At 32.2% G+C, this 25,393-nt stretch overlaps 1 protein-coding gene and 1 long non-coding RNA gene across 4 annotated transcripts; both read right to left on the reverse strand.

The window, feature by feature from the left end:
- Nucleotides 1-9,159: 9,159 nt before the first annotated feature.
- LOC145938822 (uncharacterized) lies at nucleotides 9,160-15,621 on the reverse strand. Of its 3 annotated transcripts, none has more exons than XM_083042608.1 (7): nucleotides 15,420-15,621; nucleotides 12,860-13,058; nucleotides 12,466-12,690; nucleotides 11,302-11,424; nucleotides 10,251-10,471; nucleotides 9,945-10,104; nucleotides 9,160-9,836 (listed from the first exon to the last, which is right to left on the reverse strand). In XM_083042608.1, the coding sequence occupies exons 2-7, from the start codon at nucleotides 13,056-13,058 to the stop codon at nucleotides 9,670-9,672; spliced, it is 1,095 nt and encodes a 364-aa protein (XP_082898734.1). In that variant the 5' UTR covers nucleotides 15,420-15,621; the 3' UTR covers nucleotides 9,160-9,669. The 3 variants fall into 3 exon arrangements, with proteins under 3 accessions (XP_082898734.1, XP_082898733.1, XP_082898732.1); XM_083042607.1 differs by having other exon boundaries at nucleotides 12,860-13,074; XM_083042606.1 differs by having other exon boundaries at nucleotides 12,860-13,079; nucleotides 15,420-15,620.
- A 7,918-nt stretch (nucleotides 15,622-23,539) lies between these two features.
- LOC145938951 (uncharacterized) lies at nucleotides 23,540-24,526 on the reverse strand. Its single transcript, XR_014425766.1, has 3 exons — nucleotides 24,464-24,526; nucleotides 24,293-24,376; nucleotides 23,540-24,220 (listed from the first exon to the last, which is right to left on the reverse strand). It is a non-coding gene; the product is annotated as an uncharacterized LOC145938951 (long non-coding RNA).
- Between the last annotated feature and the right edge of the window lie 867 nt (nucleotides 24,527-25,393).

Raw genomic sequence — 25,393 nt, forward strand, 5'->3', positions numbered from 1 at the left:
TGTTGAGCGGTACGCAAAAGTTAAACATGCAACTATCACCACATGATCCATTATGTGTCATATCCCACCCGGCTTCAAGATTTTACTTCTCTCGATAGTTAAAGAGACATAATTTTTCAACGTAGAAGTTATTCCAATGGTTCTGTTGCGATCAATCTCCACACCATCGAATTCATATCGAATTTCATCAAACATGAACGCAACGCAGTTATTTGCCAATACCAGCGTTTCATTTGCATCTATTTTAGATATCGTCAACTTTCCCTCAACATACAGAAAGCTTTCGCACGGTAACGTGTACAAATCCTGGTGGTGTATAGGTATCCGTATCTCATCGCTATGTCCAAGCGATGAGTTGGCGTATGGATTGTACGTATGTGTCTCAACCTTGACGATACGATCATCAAAGACTGGTTCACCACCAATATTCAAAATATCAATCATCTTTTCGTACGATGAATCCCAATGATTTTAAAAATTCGCGATTCAATGCGCTGAGTTTCTTTTTAGTGTAACGAGATCTCTGATTATTGTCGCTCACTGCCGCAGCTGCTCTCGCAAAAGTATTGTCCCTCGTAATGTCCCTCGTAAAATTATTGTCTCTCACGTGCTCCGTATCATTTAGCACGAGCATCACACGCTAATTTTGTCGACGCCGTACGTGCAATCTTACAGTAACTTCCTCTCCTCGAAAATCCAGCAATCGTCCTTCTTGATCAACAATGCGTATCGTTAGATCAGTAATGCTCCGTACGACGATCGGGAGATAAATGATCTGTGCAGGCGTTTCCGATATCTTATATCCTGGCGGCACGTTCGGTGAAAATTCATGTATCGTGTGTACGCGCTTGTCATTACTGTACGCACCAATGGTAACGCTACATTCTATACGGATAATATTCACGCTAATAATATTTATAGGTAAATCCGAATCATGCCATTTGTGAGGTTGCAATATACGATTCGACGAGAATCCCAACAGCGATCCAATGCTGTCTGGTTTACTAAAATTTATTCTATAGATGCATTTGATTTCGCTCTTTAGAGTATTATGATTGGCGCGAAGCGCTATTGCATCTTCATTCTGCTCTTTATTGGAAGGATATTGTGAAATTGCACGTCTCAGATACTCATCTATAGCTTGTATTTCGTATGATCCTTCGGGTATCGTAATTTCCTTGTCATCGTTATCAAAGTAAAATTTATTATTCTTAGAATTTACATTCGGTATCATATGATAAGTTTCAAAATCTGTTAAACCGAGCTCATAATCACCATTCGATAAATCTATAGCTGGAAAGTAGCTTACAGCGAGAACGCTACTTTTGCCAGTCAACGTTAGTGTTAGCGACATGTTGTCAAACTGAATCGTGATGATGGATTGACAGGCTTTATATCAGTCGTTTGAAGAAATCGTAAATACAATTGTCCACAATTATTCTGATTATAATTTTGATGGGATGTGTGATTGTATTCTATTTTCGCAACATTTAAATATTGCACCAATTCTTTGGGTGGTTGAAGATTGCCAAAACTATCGAAATATATTGATCGATTTCCTCTCTTTACATATGCTACCCAATGGGTACCGGAACCATCAACGTCATCCAAATTTACAATACCGCTTTCATTTTGTCGTATATTGCTTATTGGTAAATTATTGCGCATGAAAACACCTCTAAAGAATGGTATACGCATACGTCTTGCCAGTTGTTGCAATTGTATATTAGTTGTTACGCCCACAGGCATTTTTAGCGTTTTTTTTTTGACGTTTTTTTTTCTTAGTTGAGAATCCCTGTCCACGCTTGTATGGAGCGAAATAAACTCCACGACCTTCCATAGCGCGATTATGACGTTGCATTTCTTCAAGCTGACGTTGCGCAGCCTTGCTATCATTCACAGCCTTTGCGACTCCCGCTGCTCCACCAGCCAACGAACCGAGAACTCCCAACAATGGTAAAATTGGCAAGATACCACCACGCTTCGCCACAGGCAATATTCGTTTCTTTTTCTTTTTCAAAGATTTTTTCGTCTTCATCCCCATACCGAATTTTGTCTTTGCTTTCATAGCTGCCCAAAAAGTCGTAACGGCTGCTCTTTCACCAAGAGTCGAATCTCTCGCAGTAATACGTTTTCGCGCTTTCGCAGCGAGTATATTGTCAGCAACGTGTCGTTCTCTGAGGGCGTTGCTTTAAGAATATGCAATGTCGTGCTCGCGACATGCGGCATCCAATGGATTAATACCTCGATCACCTCTAGCCAATCGCTTTTCCAAATGAGTTCCCGGACCGCAAAACTGATAGCCGGGGATATGGAATTCGATCGGAAGTGCGTTTATCGCGCGATTAAAGAGACCACTACCTATTTTCGTTGACATTTGCTGCAATCCTTTATCATCGGCGCTGGACCGTCGATGTGCGTTTGCTGCCACGGTCGATTGTAATGTTTGAAACAGCGGCGACAGGTCTGAATCTCTGGATCCGCCTTTATGTGTTCCGGAAGCTTGTCCCACACGTAGTGGATGTGATTTTCGTATCGCAATAAAAATGCTTTTGGCACAAATTGCAGCTGTTCGACGCTTAAACCGTGAATATCGGAAGCACTGGTTAGCAGAACAAACATTTTTTCGATACTGAGCGATTCATGGTTCCGCGCAGCTATAAATAGGCTCTCCATGACTCATTCATTCATTCGAGAGAAAACATGCGGTTCGTTCAGCAATCGACGATAATCAAAGATACAAATTTCGACGATAAAACACGGTTAATGTTGGATAAAGAAATACGCAGACATGGAAACATGCTACCAAATACTATACGCGGTATCATCTGCGGCCCCTCAAATTGCGGTAAAACTAACACGTTGATTAGTTTGATAGAAAGCCCGTATGGTGTTCGCTTCGAGAACATGTACGTTTACTCGAAATCGCTTCAACAACCGAAATATCAATATTTGGAAAATTTGCTATCACCGATAGAAGAAATTGGTTATTTTCTCTAATAATAGCGATGTCATTCCACCGAGTGAGGCGCTTCCGAATTCCATTTTTATCTTTGATGTGGTATGCGACAAGCAAGATATGATAAGAGAGTACTTTGCAATGGGACGACACTCGAGCGTCGACTGTTTCTATCTTTGTCAAACGTATGCCAAGATACCCAAGCATCTTATACGTGACAATGCAAACTTATTAATTTTATTTAAACAAGATGGGACAAACTTGAAACATGTGTACAACGATCACGTAAATACAGATATGTCTTACATAATTTTCGCGCTTTTTGCCAGAAATGTTGGCAACATAAATATGGATTCGCGGCGATTGACAAGGACAGTCCGCTGACTAATGGACGATATAGAAAAGGATTTAATGAATTTGCAATACCGCAAAGCAATTAGTCGCTTTCAACACATTGATCGAGCAACGTCTAAATTGCAACATGATGAATAACGATCGTTAAAAGATTGTGAGAGAGATTGCGAAAACGAATGATTCAATCCGTAAAAAATATCGTTTCTTGAAAACTGGTAAAATGGAGGAGGACGATGCATTGGAGAGGCATTTTAAATCAATCTCTGAACCTCTGAAACAGCTTGTTGAAAATACAGTCGGTGTTGAGTCTGGTGAAGAAAAGATTGAACCATCGAGTATGCTCGGAGAGAAAAAAGAGTTTAAAACAAAGCGATCAAATATATCATTGAGCGGTATAACTTCTACTCCAAAGCGAATCAAAAGCAGGCGAATGCAACAATTATTGGATGCAACTACTTCTACACCGATACAAGATGTACAACCAAGGCAATTATTGCATGATAAGACGTCTATCGAGGAAATTTTCGAGACTTCACCTGAATCGCTTGTGACATCGATTCAACATTCATTACAAACATCTGAGGGTCAAAATTCATTGCGTAATCACCTGGGTCCACTTGCTCAAAAATATGTGGCAGCTATATTGAGTCAAGATAAAAATTCCAAGATGGATTACGTATACGGTGTTAAATTTATCGACAAAGGAATGATGCTCGGTAATAAAAATTTCGATGTGGATAAAAATGATAATATAATTATCGATGGATCAAAATACGTTGGAACAGCAGGTCTTTACGAGTTGGTTTTCAAGAGAATTCCCGACGATGAAATATATACAGCAAACGACTTGCAGAACTACAAAAGTATATTAATAAGAAGAAATGCGCACAGACGAAATGGTAATGTGGAATCAGCCAGTATTAGGTAACAAGGGATACAAATATAAATATATAATCGCACCATTATTCTCTGATAAAAAATCTGGAAAAGGTATACCGCATGCTATGACCTTAAACAATAATAAGATTGATTACGTGCATTGCAATGATCCCAACGAGTTGGTAGATCGTCTGCGATTGCTCGAAGCTTCACGTCAAGCCGGCAACAACGCCCACGGTAATGAAATATTGTCGATTATCGAGGAACTTTACGAAGCTGGCATTATTATAAAATAAGTTATACATCCACGGTACGAGTCAGTCTGTCAATATTAGTGGTATCGAAATGTCGATTAATAAATTTGGATTATCACTTGGAACGTCGAATAATAATAATTCATATTATCAATGGAATGGATTACTAAGAAATTACGTGCGCGATAACACTCTGTGTCTAACAACCTCCGGCTATGACGCAAGGTCGCGCAAGGTAGCGCAACCGGAAGATGATAATGATGCAGCCAACAAACGATATGTCGAAGCGAGTGTCAAGCTTTTGAGAGATCAACAGAAAGAAATTGAGAAAAAAATAATCAGGCTTGAAAGGAATATGCAGGCGCTATTATTAACGCTGGATAAAATGGTTGTAACGCAGATTACATCAAAAGATACATAAAGAACTGTATGTGAAAATTATATCACATTATTACAAATATGCCTCGATCAAACACCTCTGAAAAGCAGCTACTCGTGGAGGAATTGCACGCTCCAGCGAGAAGAAATTTTCCGCGTAGACGCGTCATAGTACGTGGATACGACGACCTGTGGCAAGCTGACGTGGTCGAGATGCGTCCTTATGCAAGAGTCAACAAAGGATACAATTACATACTCACCGTCATCGATGTGTTGAGCAAGTATGCATGGGCCGTGCCGCTCAAGAATAAGAGCGGACGCGAAACAGCTGACGCTATCGCTGAGATAATTCGAGATAGCAAGAGATGTCCGAGAAACATACAAACCGATAGAGGAAAAGAATTTTACAATGCAAATGTGCAGAAACTCGTAAAAAACACAACATCAATCATTACTCGACGTATTCTGTTATGAAAGCCTCAGTGGTGGAACGATTTAATCGTACTTTAAAGAACAATATGTGGAAAATGTTTACACTTAATGGCAATTACAAGTGGATCGACGCGCTGTCCCGACTCGTTGCAGAGTACAATGCGCGAAAACATCGCACTATCGGCATGAAACCTATCGATGTTACTCCGGAGATTGCCGAAAAACTTTTAAATACGATATACAGTAACGTAAAAATTGCTGCTCCGGCAAGATTCAAAGTAGGCTGTCAGGTACGCGTGAGTAAATTCAAGACATTCTTCGAAAAAGGTTTTACACCAAATTGGACTACCGAAATATTTAAAATTATCGAAGTGCAGAAAACTAATCCTGCGACATATATACTTGAAGATTCGCGCGGAAATTCCGTCGCCGGAGGATTCTACGAGTATGAGTTACATCATGTTGCAAATCCCGATGTATATCTCGTGGAAAAGGTTTTGCGGAAAAAAGGCGATGATGTTTATGTGAAATGGTTGGGACTGGATAAATCTCACAACTCATGGATTCATAAAAATAATGTATTATAAACATTTATTTAAAATATTTGTACACTGTTTATTTTATAGTATATTTATCTAATAATTTTATAAATACACATATACATATAATATACATATTTATACAAAATATACATATTTTACAACAAATATTATTTACAAATGTATTTTATAATGTCCCCATGGTAATGTATCAGTGGTTTCAGGTATGATATACCGCTTGTCATCGTGAGGACTTAGAGCAATTTTCGTCTCGCGAATGGTGTATACTTCATGCAATTTCGATCTTATACATGACTGACTACGTGTCATTTCAATCTCTTCATTCAAACACCGCGTATAATCATCAAACGTTATCGTTCTCGCGACAACGTTACTCTTGACTCCTTTTACTTTTTTCGTATCTTTCTTGCCATCCACTCGCAAGGCATACATTTTTGCTCTAACCCCTACAAATTCAGTCATAATCACACCGTTGTTTTCATCTTTCTTTAGACCAGCCTTTTTATTCACGAGCGGTATACATTGTCCGCAGTGTAATCGCTCGTATCAAATTTGTCGAGGTTGTGCTTTATATTCTCGTACACATCTTCGCATTCGATGTGGTATATTAGGCTGTCTGTGTCGGTGTACATTACCCGGCATCTGTCACGATACAGCGGTGACATGTACTCATGATGAAATTCATATAAACATGTTTTGGAGATGTCGAGTATGCACATGCCAACATAGATTGGTTTATAAAATTTTACCTCGAGTTTGCGTAATTCGACAGCGATTAGATTTTCCGAAAAGATACTTCTACTGTGAAAATTTGGTTTCGTAATCATTGCCTCTGCACCGTATCTTCCTTCCCAATGTGTGATAAGTTTTACATCAACCCGATTACGCACATTTTCCATCGTTTTGCCGAATACTGCATTATTCATCAATTTATATAAATTTTTTTCAAAATCATTTTTTGCTTGCGTTCTAAATTGTGTATTAAGTTCGATATAATTTCGAAGCCATGGAGATTGCGGGAATTGTAATATGCGATGTATTTTTGCAACGCGAAGGCCGTGACGCGTACATTGCTGCAGGTTGCGGTAGTGTATCACATATCGCTTCTTGTCGTATAGCGTTGCGAGAAGCTTATCTTCCCGCTTGCCTGGCGGCTTGTCGCGTGTCGGGCAAAACGGTAGGTCAGTGTGCGTGTCGTGAAGATGTCGCGGATATTCTAAATCTACCTCGAGGATGTAGCCTGTGGGTGAATCGAGCGCGATAGATGATATGTCGAAATTAGATACATCGTCGACCCATTGAAAATCAGCATAAGGCAATGGTTGACACATTGCCCATCCATACAAATTATTTACATCGAAATACATTAGATATGAAGATGGTTTCAATGGATCGTACGACTGCATGTACTTGTTATTAGCGTGTGCATATCTGTTTGAACATTGACTCAATCCATCGCGTATACCCCGTTCGATAAACATTACCATATCAATGTCTGTGAGCAGTTCGAACGTAATTTTTGTATGCTTTAACATGGCGTCCCACGTATACCCGGGGAGAGTATAGTAATACGCGGGGTCGAACCCATAACTCTCGATACATTTATCCCGGAAATTTTCAAAAATGTCAGCTAATAACAAGACATCAGTTTTTAAATATAAGTCGCTATATTCGCCCAGCGTTTGAATGGAGAACCGCTCCCAGACGTTTTCGGCTTGCGCGTAATCGCTCTCGGATATTGTGTCGCTGGTCAAGGAACTGTAGAATGATTCGCGGGGCGGTAAACACGTATCTTGCAACCTTTCAAAACAGTTGATATATTCGTATGGAAAGACGCCCTTCCGTGTTAATAGATTGAAATTTTCGGTTGATAAATTTTGAAATTCCGAATGTAAAATTTTGAGTTTTTCTTTATTCAAAAATGATGCCAATTTGTCGAGACTACCCACAAAACAATTTGATATACAATGTATATACATTTCATATACATTTATTTATATTGTATATACATAATATATACACATGTATTACAGCGTACATCCAATGTATATGAAATGTAAATGCAATAGTACCCCCAGCGCATGTACATGGAATGTCATAAAAATATACATATGTACATGAAAAAACACATTCTATGTATATACTTCATGCATGTACATTTAATTTTTATGCACGTACATAGGATATACATAATACGTGCATAGCATGTACATAATATGTACATAAGATATACATAATACATGCATAGGATGTACATAGGATATACATAATACGTACATAGCATATACATAATATGTATATAAGATGTACATGGCACATGCATAGGATGTACACAGGATATACATAATATGTACATATCATGTACATAATATGTATATAAGATGTACATGACACATGTACAGAATGTACATAGGCTGTACATAATACATGCATAGCATATGTACATAATATGTACATAAGATGTACATGACACATGCATAAGATGAAAATAATACGTGCATATCATGTATATAGAATGTATACATAATATATACATAGAATGTGCGTAAGACATGCATAGGATGTATATACATATTATGTACATGCCACGCACGTATTATATGTGCATGTAGCACATACGTAACATATCCAAAATGTTCCATTTTAAATGATTTACTTGAATATTTCTTAGGGACAGCATTTTAGGGGAAAATATTTCAAAAGTTGTAGAGTTTAGAAGGAAATACTTAATGGTGACTTAAATTTTGAATTACGTTCATTTACCAAGATCATATATATAGAGATCAATTTCTTTTTAGGAAACTCCTACAATTTTTTTATATAAATCGATTCTTTGTTACATTTTATGTAAGAAATTATTAAAAAATTGACCAAATGTCAAACTATAAAACATAAAATATCTTATAAATACGCTTGTAATTTTTTACACAGAATATAACAAAGAATCGATTAATATAAAATATAATTGACAGTTTCTTTTAAAAACAAAATTGACCTGTAAATGACTTTAGTAAATGACCGTAATTAAAAATTTAGATCACTATTAAGCACTTCCCTCTAAACTCTATAACTTTTGTCTGAAATATTTTCCCCTAAAATACTCCCTAAGAAATATTCAAGTGGATCATTTAAAATGAAGACATTCTGGACATGTCACATACGTGCTACGCACATATTATGTACACACGCCATACGAGTATTATATACATTCTATGCATGTATTATGCACATCTTCTATACATATAATGTACACGCCATGCACGTACGTATTATATACAAACTAAATGTTTATTTCAACAAAGTTATATAAAAGATTATTGCAAGAGAATAAATAACACAAAAGTTAAACTTAGAAGTAATAAAAAAATTGTATTTATTGCACGTATATGAAATGAGCATAAGATGCATATTAGTTAGTCATAAGGTACATATGTATTTTTATAACAAAACTGTAATTTTAAAACTAAAGCGCAAGATATGGCAACTTCTATACACTTTTTTTAAATAATATTAACACATATGTATGAAAATAAAATACTTGAATAACGCAAAAGTGTAATTAAGATTACTACAATATATGAATATATTACTACAACATATGTATGTTAGAAATTATTAATAAAAAATCTAATAATACAGGAATAATATAGGAATATATTAATATTTTTTATCAGAACCGTAAATATTAGTAAATTAAAACAAAATTCATTGTGTGTAAATATAATACGTACAGTGAACGTACGCGAAGAAACAAAGAATTATTAAAAATAATAGAAACTTTTGTACTATTTTTACTCTCTATTCTATACCATAGCTGCCATCATATGAGTAGTGTGTTTTAAATATTTTAAGACTACTCTCCGTTACTGATCTGCGGGTTCTCATTAACGTCTTGAGTAGTTGCAGGTTTATTTTTGTTATTATTAAAACGATCTTTGCTCCTTACAAGCCATGCTTTTATAAAACTTATAATTTCTGCATTTGTGCAATCATTAGTATTCTTATTGAGTCGTACGGCAGCTGCAAAAGATTATCACAAATTATATTAAAGTAAAAAGTTTTGCAAAATTTTAATTGTATGATTATTATTATAATTGTATTATTATAACTTAATGGTTTTTAATTTACAGAAAATAGTAGATGCTACAGCTAAATCCTTGAAGATTTTCTTTTTCTTTGCTCCTTCCCAAGAGTAAATCATACCAACTTCGTTAGTAAATACATGATACATAATTCTCCGTACAATCTCTTTAACGTTACTACCTCCAATACGACTTAAATGTTGCGACTGCCATTATAAAAAGATTATTTAATTTCTTTAATTGAAAAATTGTAAAATAAAGAACTTAAATATTGAATAATTTTTTATATTAATTTAATTGTTTAAATTGAAACATTTTTATAATCAAATATATCGTACTTAAAAATTCTTACCAATAGTTTCTTATGTTCAGAGTCTATCAACCAGTTTTCTAATAGAGCTAAAGAATTCTCATTTACCGGAAATGATCGTGTGATATCTAGAATTTCTTCATGCGAAGTTAAGTCTTGCGATTCATTTCTTTTACTTTTTAATAAAAGACTCATACTTTCAACAATATCGTCCATTTTTAAACTTAGAATGTGTAATTCTCTTAGAATTCGTTTTTGATATTCTGAAATAAAAACATCGATTATAAATTATATAGCAACACTTCCTTCAAAAATAATATAATTTATTTACGCATAGTATAGAAAAAATAACACATATTACAAAATACTCAATATACAAATATTGCAGAAAATGATTGTTTTGTGAAACTATTAATAAAACATTTTGACAGACCACTGATAAATAATTGTACATCTCCGGCCATGTCAAAATTGTGACGTCAGAGGCGAGAAAACAAAAATTCTTAGATGCCATTTTTAAATGAAAAGATATATTTTGATAAAACAACATTTCACACCTGACTTTAGCATACTCTTAAGATACCTCGAAAATTATCTTTTTCCCTTTATAATCAGTCAACAGCTGTAAAAAATAGCTATATAAAGTCCTAGTCCGTTCAGTCTTGCACATGCACAGCTATTCCATATTACAAAGTCTGATATTACGATCATTTTACAGTTGTTGATTGGCTATCAAGAGAAAAGCATAGTTTTCGAGGTATTTTAAAAGTACGTTAAAGCCATCTGAAGTGGTATTGTATCAAAATATTTATTTATCCAAAAATGACATCTATGAATTCTCAACGTGACACTTCTTGCTTCTGACGTTACGATTCAACATGGTCACAGCGAGTACCCAAAAGCCTTAATAGGATATCGATACAACAAGATCATTTTTAAACCATATTTATCATCTTTACTTAATATTTAATATATAAAAAAAGAGAAAAACTTGTTTAAAATATGGAATATCAAATTTATCAAAAGAAAATTAGTGGTACTACAAAAAAAATTAATCTTATTTTCATTATTACATGTACAAATTTAATCTTACCATTATTCTGTTGAAGAGTCGAAGTAGGCTGCTGTGATACTGCAGATAGATTTTCAGACTTATTAGACGTAGTAACAGAGGTAGAAGCTTTCAACTGATCATTTTTGTCAGTGACATTAATCCCTTCAAAAAATAATGATTGAACGTTACTCTTTTTACATATCATTGGATATTTCTTTGAGACTTTTTAACTTTTGAGACAGAAAAACAAAGTATACTAATAAAATGTATGAAAAAATATTGTATATTTTTAAAGAAATCATCTTTGTACATCTTTATTTCATTATTTCTGATGAATAGATTAAATATTTTTTTTCTGTACTATATGCACAAACAGAATATTAAAAAGCATTGATATAAAAAATAATTACAAATATAAAAATAGAACAAAAGCCACAGCAAAGTGTTCGCGCAAAATGTTACTTCATTACTTGGTTAAACGCGTTTCTGTTTGATAGTAGACCTTCTTCAGCAACATACTAATTATAACAAAATTCTGCCGTAATTATATAAATAATATCGATTGAGTCTATCGTTTTGACAAAAACATTTGACTGTGTTATCAATAGGCGACAGAATGATATAGTATTAATAAAATTAATGATTAATTTGACATACATTATGGCGACAATTATGTTTATAATTACGGCGTAGAATTTATTATAATTTTTATGTTACTGAAGGTCTGATATCGGACAGAAACGTTTACCAAAAAGTTTTATATAATTTAAATAATTCACATTAAAACGTTTTTATAATCAATTTATAATCAAATATACTTTACCAATCATTACTTATGTTCAGAATCTAACAAGTCTTCTAGAGTTAAAGAATTCTCATTTACTGGAAATGTGATATCTAAAACATCTTCATGCAATGATAAGTTCTGCCACTCATTACTTTTACTTCTTAATAAAAGATTCATAGTTTTACTGATATCATCAATTTGTAGATTGTGTAATTCTTAAAGTAAGAAAGTAAGAAAGTACAATTTTGCACGAACACCTTGCTGAAGCTCTTGCCCTATTTTTGTATTTTTCATTATTTAATTTTTGAGTTTTTTTATTTTTATTATACAAAAAATTATTAATGAAATATTAAAATAGAATTCTTGTCTTACAAATATATGTATAATATTGTATGATTGTTGCTTATATTACTTACCACTTAATTGAGTTTTTTCTATTGGAGTTGGAACAGGATATATAACATTATCCGAAGATACTTCGGTTTCAGAGGATAATTCATATTCATTTTCAGATTCTTTATGATGGCTTTTTTTCGTGCTCCTTCTACGTCTATATTTCTTTTTCAATTCTTCGTTATTAGAGGAGAGATTATTTGTGTTTTTAGCTTTATTGGCTTTTTTTTGTGCTATTTTATAATTGTCTATAAAAAACAAAATTAAAAACAATAAAAAATCGATCCATACAAATTTCGTAAAATGTTAATACATTTAGTGTATTATACTAAATGTATTAACATTTTACGTATAAACATTTTAGGAGTATTTTATTATATAAAGTATTCTGTGAGAATGTGTCAAAGTGTATTTTACCATAGCTGCCTAAAAGGTTTGCTTCATAGAGTGCCCAGTCGGCTCCAGGAGATTGCTTTTTTTTTATAAAGTCTACTATAATATGTTTTGCAGTGCCTTCAGGTGGCCAATAGCATTGTGAATTTTTTTTCATGTACCATATGTCAGGTACAGCTTCAACTGTGTCCTCATCATCAAATTTTACAACGTACCAGGTCATCTTGGATATTTTATAACTAAACTAATTATTTTATATTATGTACATTCAAATATGTTTATAAATTTAGCAATCTAATATTAATTTTTGCAATTTTTTATAATTAAACATTACAACTCTAATAAATTTTAATTATTAATATCAATAATAATAGCAATGTACTTATATTTATGGTTAAAAATAATAAATTATAAAATTATAAAATTATGCATGTAATAAAGGAAATGAGATTAATTTTTTTTTGTATGGTAGTACTACTAATTTTCTTTTTATAAATTCGATATTCCACATTTCAAGTATGTTTTTATCTTTTTTTATATATTGAATATTAAGCAAAGATGATGAATATGGTTTAGAATAAAAATGTTCTTGCTTGCTATATCGATAACCTATTAAGCATACAGAATTTTTATACGAAGCAAAGTTTTTAATTTCGATAATAACGTTGGTTTTTAACTCTACGAATCTATCGGCTATTTTTAAAATATTTAAACAATAATTATCTATCTGTGCTTTTCTGTATTGCGGAGATGTACAATTATTTATCAGTGGTCCGTCAAAATGTTCCATTAATAGTTTCGCAGAAGAATCATTTTCTGTGATATTTGTACATTGAGTAATATTATATTCTTCAGTTGTACGATGAATAATTTGTTGCAGAGGTTGAGCAGATTTGCGAATCTTTTTTTTTAATTGCTGCATATAATTCTCGAAAGGAAATGCGCTGAAGTTGTCAAGTGCACCATACAGTTTTACACAATCACTTAAATGTAAAAGATTATGTATGTTATGCGATACAAAATCTGGACCATTAATTTTTATGGATTGACAAATAAAATGTTCCATCAAATTATGAGCATATATTACATAATTTTCAAGTTTTGAATAATATTCACTTATCATTAAAGAACTTGCAAGACTTAATGTAATGAAGTGATTATAGATTTTGGATGATAATATCTCTTTCAAAACTATAGGACCAGCGTATAATAAAAAAAACCTAAATTCTGTAGCCTTATATCTTTTACACTCATTTATAAAACGCGTCTTTCTAGAAAATTCATGAGGAATATATCGTTTTAATTTTAAAAGGTTTTCACTAATTTTATTAACATCACGAGCTCGTAATTTATAAGGTGGTTTACCATGAATCCACCTATACCGTTTGTGACAAAGAAGTCTTTTCATAGCTCCTAACAAAAGACAATGCATATAGTCAATTGGTACGTTATCTATCATATTAAAGTTTGGTATATTTAACAGCAAGCTTCTACCAGTATGATGCTCTGATTGAGCAGCAGTTCTAAAAGAAGTATCGGTTCTTTTGGAAAAATTTCTAGTCTCAATAAAGCATAATACATTATGATACATTTCTCCTTCTTGATCACATTTCGTACATGAGAAATGGCCTGTGTGATGCTTAATAGATAAGGCAAATGATTTTGCGGGTGAATCGCAAATTAACATTAAAACTCGAAAATTATATTTACAAGAATTGATTGATATACCGTTAGCTGATAGATAAATACATTCATTAACAAAGTCTCTAAAATAATCATCAACAGATTTTGGCTTTTCTGTGCCATGATATAAGGCGACCAAAAACACTTGTTTCATAAGAACTTTTATTGATTTGATAGAACATAAAATAGGCCAAAACGAGCTATTAGTACTTTTGCTCAAAGGCAAACCGTCAATGTTGACAGCTAATAAAAACTCTTTATTTGCTGATATGCTGATCTTGTGATTTTTACAAAATAAGTTTAAAGTTTTCTCAATACCAAAATAATAATATGTTCCATTACCTAGAGATGTTACAGCTACATTTCTAGGTGTTTTTAAAAGTGTTCTTGGATCTTTTGGTAGATCATCACAACCAGGTATTTCCCGTATAATAGAAAGTAGATTTCTCAACGCTGACAATGTAATATTTTCCTTTATAGCCCATTTGGCTAGTTTCTCAGATAGCGGTATATCAATTCTTTCCTGTCTAACATCATGTAATAATTTTTCAGTATTATCCACGTTATGAAGTAACTCATTGCTCATTGTTGAATTGATGTTTGTGCAATTATCATTAATGTGACATGAATTCTTGTACATTATATTATCGTTAACATTATTATCAATGTTGCAATCATCACTGGTATTAATGCCATAAGAATCATAAAATAAGTTTGAATTATTATTGATTATAGCTAGAGATTGATTTATTTTATTTCTAAGTTTTTTTTTAAACTTTATCTTCTTTCTTATTTCAAGCTCGTACATAGCCATGGTCGAAACAAGGTTAGAATATAACTACAAATTGTATAAATTAATGAAATTAAGCAATTATGTGTATACTATGTATATAATACTTACTTTAGAAAAGAATAGCTGGTAAATTACTGTATACTTTGATACAACACAAAATTTTGTCGAAATAACGTATTAATATCGGAACACAATGCACAATGGAATTTGATGCACGAAGATACAGACGTGATGCCGTTCCCAGGTCTCGCACGTTGGTCTGGCGCGCATGCGCTTGACGGTCTTGCAGAGTTCCAGCGTAGCGTAGCGAACAGAGCTTACTAATGAAGAGGCCATAGCGTGCAAGCGCGCGCGAAGAAGATCGACAGAGAAAGATATATTTTCTATCTCAACTATGGCCGTACAGGTCAAAAAGGTTATTTTGGAAGCAGGGTAATAACCTTAATTAAGCATCACACAGGCCATTTTGCATGTGTGAAATATATGATCAAGAAGGAGAAATGTTTCATAAAGTATCTAAAATCTTTTCTGCTATCATACAAAAAAATTTATTTTATTTCCATTTTATAGATTTTGGACGCTAATATTACTTTGAAATATTTTCACAGAATTTTGTTTTTAATTTTGCTTTTATAGACAATTATTGTATAAATTAACAACAAAATTGCAATAAAAAGCCAATAAAACACGAACAATCTTTCGTTTATGGAATAAAAGTATCGAAGAAACTCAATTAAGAGTTCGATGGTTTCTTTCAAAAAATCTATATTTTTTAAAAAGATAAATTTTATTTATTTTTCTGCAAAGGTTAAAAAGAACTCAAAAGTTAAAAAAAACTTTCAAAAAAAACAAATAAAATTTATGAGAAAATATATTTTTTTCTTTCAAAGAAAGAAATCATAGATTTTCTAGTCACATAGAAATATTCAATGAAAATGTAAAAAAAGAATATATCGTTCAACTTACCTTTTTCGAATAAATACAGATATCATTGATAAAAAAGATCGCCTGAAAGTTGCTTTTACTTCTGTTGCTACGTCTGTCAATCTCAACGTCGCTGGTCTGTAACTAGTATTTTTTACAACTTTCGATCTATATACTCACAAAGCACAAATAAAGTATGTATATTATTGTGTAGAAAAACGCATTGCTACATAAATTATAATCAATATTTTTATTTCAAAAATTGAAAAACCCATTTAGAAATAAAAAAGTGAAAAGAATGAACCTAACACAGGACCTCTATATGTGAGATACGCTTGAGTGTTCTAGATCACAATTATTTTTAGTGAATGATATGATATTAAGTTAGAGAATTGATTGATAGATCTTTAGCATATGAAACTATATTGGTAAAAATTAAAACTTATGATTCATGACGCAAGCGAAATCACTGATAAATTTTCACTTTTCACGTTTTCATTCTAACAAAAAAATTACATGATTGATACCTTTTACATAAGACGATTTTAGAACCATCGCATAAACTTCTAAAACGGCAAATACAATGAGAATTATTTGTGCATCCTGCACATTTTATGTATGTACTTATCATATGTACATTTTGTATACATCTTATGTACATTATATGTATATACATGGCATGTACTTTAATGTATTGCCACACTTATGTGCACATATGTATATACGTGGTATGTACGTTAATGTATATCCAAATGATGTATATACACAGTATATACATGGTATGTACTTTAATGTATTGCCACAATTATATACATATATGTATATACATGGCATGTACGTTAACGTATATCCAAATTATATATATACACAGTATATACATGGCATGTACTTTAATGTATATCCAAATTATGTGCACGAATGTATATACATGGTATGTACTTTAATGTATTACCACAATTATGTACATATATGTATATACATGGTATGTACTTTAATGTATATCCAAATTATGTATATACATAGTATGTACTTTAAAGTATTGCACCAATTATGTACATATATGTATATACATGGCATGTACTTTAATGTATATACAAATTATGTGCACAAATGTATATACATGGTATGTACTTTAATGTATTGCCACAATTATATACATATATGTATATACATGGCATGTACGTTAACGTATATCCAAATTATATATATACATAGTATATACATGGCATGTACTTTAATGTATTGCCACAATTATGTACATATATGTATATACATGGCATGTACGTTAATGTATATCCAAATTATGTATATGAGATGTATATACATAGTACATACAAGATAATTTTTTCATATTATGAAGAAAAAATGCATATACATAGCATATCCGAGGTTATGTGGGTAGTATTGAGAAATTTATATGAATCGATAAAACGTAATTTTATGCAAGCTTTCCAATCTTTGTCATCGTTGGTACTATTGACAGTTTTTGTAAATGATATATATTTTTCTTTAGTTATTGGAAGTAAATCGATTCTCCCTTCGAACGCTGTAGCTATTTCCTTAATTATGAAATGTAAGTCGTAACCGGATAAATTATGAAATACTATTGGAATACAAAAAGAGTTTTTATAATTTAAGTTGCAATTTGAGTGTGCTGGACCTCTGTATCGCCCGGTCAGATGGCAATGATCGCGTACGCGTGTATCGTCATCTTGCATGAATGGTTTCTCACATATATGACAATGCGTCCCGCTATGAAATTTTTCCCACTCGTCTGATGTTAAATTTACCATGGGGACGTTAGTTGCTAAAATATTCTTTACGCGTATCGCTAAATTATAGTTGTTCGGAAAACCACGAAACGCAATCTACACTACGAGAATAATACTCGGATAATAAATCGTCATATGAGCAATGTACATAATATGCTATATTAAATACTTGGTGATGTTGATATAAATTCTTTTCTTCTTCCTTCTTATCCGTCTTCACACATTCAGCACACATTCGAGGTCAGCGTATACGACAAAAGGAAATCGCTCTTTCCTGGTGTAGTTGGTGAAGCTGAGCCACTTGTCCTTATCGCTCGGTAACCGGATAGCGCAGTCATTCATCTTTCCGCAGTCTACTGTATGTGACTGCAACTTGTCTTCCGAACCGAAATAATGCAGACATCTGTAAAATAACAATTATAAACAATTTTATTTTATATACATATATAATTTACAATAAATATGCATACCGATCGCAGATATATTTCTTGTGATCTTTTTTGCTCAATTGTGAGCTGACAAGTCGGGAGAGATTCTTGATCCAGGCGAAATGTCCAACGCTGTTGCTGTCTTCCACGTACAGCAAGTTGACGTGTCTGTCTTTCTTCTGCTCACTGAGACGTATCGAGACAATATTCTTTTCTTCGATGCTGTACACATTTATCGAAATGTTTGATAGTTCAAACTTTTTAATTTGATTCACAGTCACTGGAAACTCAATGTCTTGGAGATTCAGCACTGTTGTGTAATGCGGATATGAAGATTCCCGTTTCACTTTTCTATCAGCAGGATATAGAGCAGCGACAACTGCCCATGCAAAACATGCATTGTCTTTTGATTGCACATTAACCACTGCTCTCTTCATCATTATTTCTCGCGGTAATTTAATGTGGCATCCCGCACGCATTGGATTATACTTGTTTATATTTACAATTAAATTGATTATTCGCGACAATGCCCAACCACTATCGCGTTCTTGAAACTCTTCTAGCGATGCTAGTGTGGGGTCGATAACGCGGCGTTTGTACCAATCATGTAAATCGGAGGTGCGAAAGATTTCAAAGTTTTTCGTATTGATACTTTTATTAGCACGCTTATCGCCCGACATGAACTCGCCATTAAATATAGTGTTCACTTTGACACTTGGTGTTTTTACAACACTTTTTGCACGTGTCTGATCACAATGTCTTTGGCCTCCTCTAGAAATTGACGAGGTTCGATGTGATTGCTGTTTATCACCGCACCAGTCAAGATGCGGTTCTCGAACGCCGTATCAATCTCTCGCCATATGAGTCCGATGTCTCGCGAACTGCTTCCGGCACCTGCATGTACAAAACGTCTGCGTACCGAATTCTTCAACCCTTCGAGACGCGCGATTTGGGAGACAAGCGATTGTCGAACTCCGATCGGTAATCGTGGTCGTTTTATTCGACTTTGTTCTTCCAGTGATTCGATGTATTCGTCACATTGCTGCTCCCACACAATATATTCTTCCACCGAATTCACCCTTGTGGCTTGCTCCAACAAACTTGCTTCCACTTGTGCCATATTTGAGATGCTCTTGCTGAACCTCTGACAAAGATACTGACAGAGTATGCCTCCTTACCAGCATTTTTATTTGATCACTGACACTTGAAAAACTCGAGTATGTTGCATTTTGCACATTTGACCTTGACAATAATTCTAATATTTCATTAAGGATGATGTCATAGCAGCCGCGCATCGGCGCTTGAAAATTTTGAATATGTTGCATTTTGAACACCTGGGGGATGACAGCAACCGGTGCATTGGTGCTTAAAATTTTGAATATGTTGCATTTTGCACATTTTGACCTTGACAATAATTCTAACATTTCATTTGAGGATGATGTCATAGCAGCCGCGAATCGGCGCTTGAAAATTTTGAATATGTTGCATTTTGAACACCTGGGGGATGACAGCAGCCGGTGCATTGGTGCTTAAAATTTTGAATATGTTGCATTTTGCACATTTTGACCTTGACAATAATTCTAACATTTCATTTGAGGATGATGTCATAGCAGCCGCGCATCGGCGCTTGAAAATTTTGAATATGTTGCATTTTGAACACCTGGGACTGATGTCATAGCAGCAGCTGTGCATCGGCGCTTTGATTGGTTGAAAATAATATCGGATCAGCAATAATCCCCACCCCATCACAATGGATATTATGGATAAAATTTAAAAATAATTTAGTATTACATTGATCACTCGATTGAAAAAGTTCTTTTAAAATGTACTCCGCCAGCATGAATTATTACGTTCCAGTACAATAGAGCAATGTTTTGTACAAGAAGAAATGTGACAAGTAAGTTTCAATATTATCTGTTAATGAATTTTTCAATAAACAACTTTTTTTTTTGTTGTTAAATAATTATTTTCAATAAAATTTTTGTAGCGCTTCATCTCATCGTGCGGCTCGTATACTTGGAAGAAGATACGTCTTAACCCCAACATCATACAAATATTTGGAAATAGGAATCAGCGTCGGAATAATATCCTATGTGGAATTGGCTCTCGGTGATAATCGAGGCAATCAAATAATATTACCCATTGAAACATGGAAATCTCTAATGGCGAATTCGATTGGATGCACCAGTGCGCACTAGTGCGCACTGAGTGCGCATTCTTTCAGTATTTTGTGTTCGGTTGGCTTGCCCTTCACTGGTTCAGAATCTTAGTGTATTCGGTTGATAGTTCACTAGAAACATGTGCTAGTGAAAACGTATTCGACTGAACTGCATTACCCCAGTTCAGTGTTATTTGTACATTCGATTAAAACACATTGCACTAGTGGAGAAGGCACTGAATTGCACCGAGATTTTCATCAGTGCAGTTCAGTGCAAATTGGAGTTTGGAATATTCCAATGAAAAAATATGGCAGCTAAAATATTATTATTAGAAATGTTAAATAGTTCGAGCAGTTCTAGCGATGAAGAAACGATGGCAATATTAATGCGACATGAAACACAAATTCCGAAAGTTCGGAATATGATAAATATCATAAATGAATATTCTGATGCAGAGGTATTATCACACATAATAATTTTAATTTATATTTTAAACATTTATTGTATTATTTCATATTTAAAGTATCTCTCTTTTATTTTTAGTTTCAGCGACATTTTCGTTTAAAACGAAGTACATTTGATAAATTACATGATATGTATGTAAATTCCGAAATTTTTCATGCAATGCAAGGACATGGTGGACGCAATATTATAAACAGTGATACACAGTTATTATCATTTTTATGGTATATTAATATATATAAATATATGTATACTTCTCATTATATGCTTATGTAATTCATGCATAGATAAGTACAAAATAATGTTAATATTATATTTGCAGGTTTGCAGGAAATAAATCAGTGATACGAGATGTTGCATCTAGATTTAATGTAGCAGAATCTACGTTTCATATCATCATAACAAATGTAATGGAATTTTTGCAACATATTGCTCCAAATATTATAAAAATGCCTGATACAGACGATGAAAGAAGAGAGGTTGCTGACGAGTTTCAAGAAGTAATAAATATTATTTAATATTAAATTATTATTTAATATTATTATTTAATATTAAATATTATTTAATATTAAATATTATTTAATATTAAATATTATTTAATATTATTATTTAATATTAAATATTATTTAATATTAAATATTATTTAATATTAAATATTATTTAATATTATTATTTAATATTAAATATTATTTAATATTAAATATTATTTAATATTAAAAAAATAGATATATAATAATTATTAAATTAGTAATTATTATTATAATGCTAGGTATAATTAATTATTATTAGTTAATTATATTATTATTATTAAATTAAAAATTAAAAATATATTATTTATATGTAAAATTTATTTTATTTAAAATATCTTTCAAACACAAAATTATTTTATTTTAGATAAGTGGATTTCCTGGAGTTATTGGATGTATCGATGGAACATATATTAAAATTAGAACTGCTCATAAAATCAAAAGCACTTATGTTAATAGACATGATTACCCATCTCTGACATTACAAGCAGTTTGTGATGCCAATAAATTATTTTTAGATGTTTTTACGGGTCCTCCCAGTAAAATACATGATGCAAGAATATTTAGATTATCATTTTTAAGCGATGCAATAAAAACTATATCAGAAGATTATCACTTATTAGGCGATGCAGCATATCCTTTAAGAAAATATTTATTAACACCATATAGAGATTATGGTAATCTTACAGCTGCTCAACGAAATTATAATTACAAATTGTCTACAACAAGAGTTAAAATAGAGAATGCGTTTGGATTACTAAAACAAAGATTTAGGCAATTAATGCAATTAGATTTTATTACAGTTAAACGTTCTGCTAATTTTATTATTTCCTGTTGTGTGTTACATAATATATGTATTATGAATAACGATTACTTATTAGATTTAGATGTTGAGAATGAAGAATATAATGAAACACATATCAATAATGAGCAGAATATGAACGATAGAATGGAGGGTGAGATAAAAAGAGACATTATTTGTAATTTATTAGCTTTTAATATGTAACACTAATTAATTTATTATAATATAAATGTATGCATAAATCAAACTTTGTACGAAACAGAAAAGTTATTTTACTTATAATTATATAAACTTAAAATTAAAAATATTTAAATTAACATTTTAAAGAAAATTGTTTTAAACAACAACAGTACTCTACTACAAACATCTGATGTATATTATAAATATGCATTTCCATTCTTTAAATGCGGCTTCAAACAATGTGTTTCCTCGACAAATATTTTTTAATAAATACAAATACAAATAGTATAATTATAGCGAGATAATTTGTATTTACATGATAATATTATTTGAATCAAATAAGACACAATCATCTAATAAATATTTGACTAATAAGCACAATGTTTGAAGATAGCATAATATGTAAGCTTCAGAAGAAGATAAAAGGTGAAAGTTGTTGTTTTTGTTACTTTCAAATATAGATAAGCTTTTTATATAATGCACATATCGTACTTATAAAAATTGTTTTAGTTAAAAAAAATTGTTGTAAAGATCTTTTAAAAATGATAATTTCTTTTATATTAATGCACTTTAAGCAAGTAAACTTGAAATTATTTTAAACTGAAATCATTTTTTCTAAATTAACATAAAATTATTTAATATTGTAACTATTAAATAACAAAAACTATAATATATTATATATAATGCAAAGAAACATAAAACTGAAAGCAGCCATTACATAAATTATTTTTTATATTATATAACAGTTGCATATATATATATAAGCACTCTTTATATCACATAATGTGATTTAAGTAACATATAATAAAAGTCTTTTGTACTATTTAAACTACGAGACTTGTAACTACTTAAACTTTCAACAATCAGGAATGCATGCAAAACGAACAAAAGTGAAATACTTGTAACTTTGGAGAAGAAACAAACAAAAGTGGAGTATTTTAAACTAAAACTTTCAGAATTTGTATCTACTTAAATTTTTAGACATACATAAAGCATTTCAAAGTCAAGTAAGAAAAGTACACTCTGTTTCTATTCACTATCTGAATCAATCGTATCATTGCTTTTTGAAAAGATTGTCATAAAGTTACGTAGTATTTCTAGTTTTTCTTTATGTCTCTTTTCTCTTTTTTCCTCTTTATCATTTTGAATGTGCAATAAAGTTTCACTTATAGACTTTTTTTTCGTTGTCTTCTCCACTCTATAATTCATTGTATTTTCTTTATTCATTATTTTTTTATGTTTTTCAATGAGTTTTCCTGGACCTTGCAATATCTCAGGTTCTACACTATCATCAATAGCCTTTATCTTGTTTAATTCATCTTCAAATTCCACTTTTGTTCGTTTTGCACCTGATTGTTGATTGCCTCTAACAGATTGCATTTTACGTTTTAAAATAGTTTTATAACGATTTTCACATTGCACACTGCTTCGTACAATATTTAATTCTGTTGCGATATCATTTGATATTTGTATCCACATTGATTTTTTACATTTAAATTGCTTCATTGGCCCAACTACAGGTAAATATTGCTCATATTTATCTAATAATAAACGTGTACTTTCCTCACACCAAGTACTTAGTTCGCTCCTCTCTTTAGTACTGGTACTGGTACTCTCTGTACTGGTATCCATAATTTATCTTTTAAAATCTATAACTAATAATATAAAGTATACAATATAAAACAAAGTAAAAAATCTTAAATTGCTTATATTTTTGTTCTACATACTTTGAAATGTTTTACTTTCCTTCTTCTGGATGGTTCAAGCTCGTGCTTTTTTCTTTAATATTTGGGAACTTGATGTAATCAAAACTGTAAAAAGAACAGAACTTACATTGAAACAGAGAACAAACAGAATACGCAAAAGTAAAAACTCGTTTAAATATATTAATGTTTTACTTTAGGTTATAGGTTTCTCTCTGCTCTCTTGTCGAATACAAGTCGCTTATTGCACGGCACTGGCACCGAAGTTACTAAATGCACTATGTTGGATCAGTGCTTATAACCGCTCCCAGGTCAGTGCAAGTAACCGCACTCGGGTCAGTATAAAACTACGCGCTCCAAACATGTGCGTCTAGTAACAAAAAGTTACTAGCCACTGAAACGGAGCGAGTGCACATCAATCGAATTCGTCATAATGCGGAAACGAGCAGACATTGAGCAGCTAACTGGAACTCCGCTATGGATTAGTGATCTGACACTCGAAGCGGTTAACATGTATACTTCAAAAATTATAAAAATTACTTCATCTGATAATTCTTTGTACATGAAACCATCAACGTTACTACATTTATTCGATTTCGACAAATGTATTGATCATATGTATTCCTGGCTGTGTGAGAATACTCATAGTGTTAATGAAAAATTTAAGCAATTTGTAAATATTTTACAATGTGATAATATCCACGATGTGAGCAATGCCGCAAAGGCGATACGTGATAGTAATATGTTTAATAGCGAATCAATTATAGATTGTGAATTGATAACTTGTGCTATAAATGAAATTATTTATAATGCTTGCAACAAATAAATTATTTTACTGTTAAACTGTGTTTAATTCTTTCTTTCCCGCCCCTGTTCTATATGTATATGAATAGTATGATGTGCACATGCATTATCAACAAAACTCTTTGGAGATGTAGAAAAATGATGAGCTAGATGATACTCCAGTTAGAACAGAGAGATGAAGAGAGATGTAGAATTAAAATCAAGAGGGGAGCAACATTATAATATATGTGTCGTGTCATAGAGTAGCAGACTTATACTCGCATGCTCGTGCTGTGCGGTTGCATGAAACTGTAAGATATACTCTAATTGAAGGGAAAACGT

This window comes from Prenolepis imparis, unplaced genomic scaffold, assembly GCF_030444845.1.
Source record: "Prenolepis imparis isolate NDT839.2.m4 unplaced genomic scaffold, iyPreImpa1.0 SCAF_7, whole genome shotgun sequence".
Lineage (NCBI taxonomy): Eukaryota > Metazoa > Arthropoda > Insecta > Hymenoptera > Formicidae > Prenolepis > Prenolepis imparis.

Coding starts and splice junctions, on each gene's coding strand:
- LOC145938822 (XM_083042608.1), bottom strand. CDS start 13,058: ATGACCTGGTACGTTGTAAAATTTGATGATGAGGACACAGTTGAAGCT. Junction 11,425..12,465: donor AGAAAAAACTCAATTAAGTG/GTAAGTAATATA, acceptor TATTTTTTGAAG/GGATTAATGTCACTGACAAA. Junction 10,105..10,250: donor CTGAACATAAGAAACTATTG/GTAAGAATTTTT, acceptor TTATAATGGCAG/TCGCAACATTTAAGTCGTAT.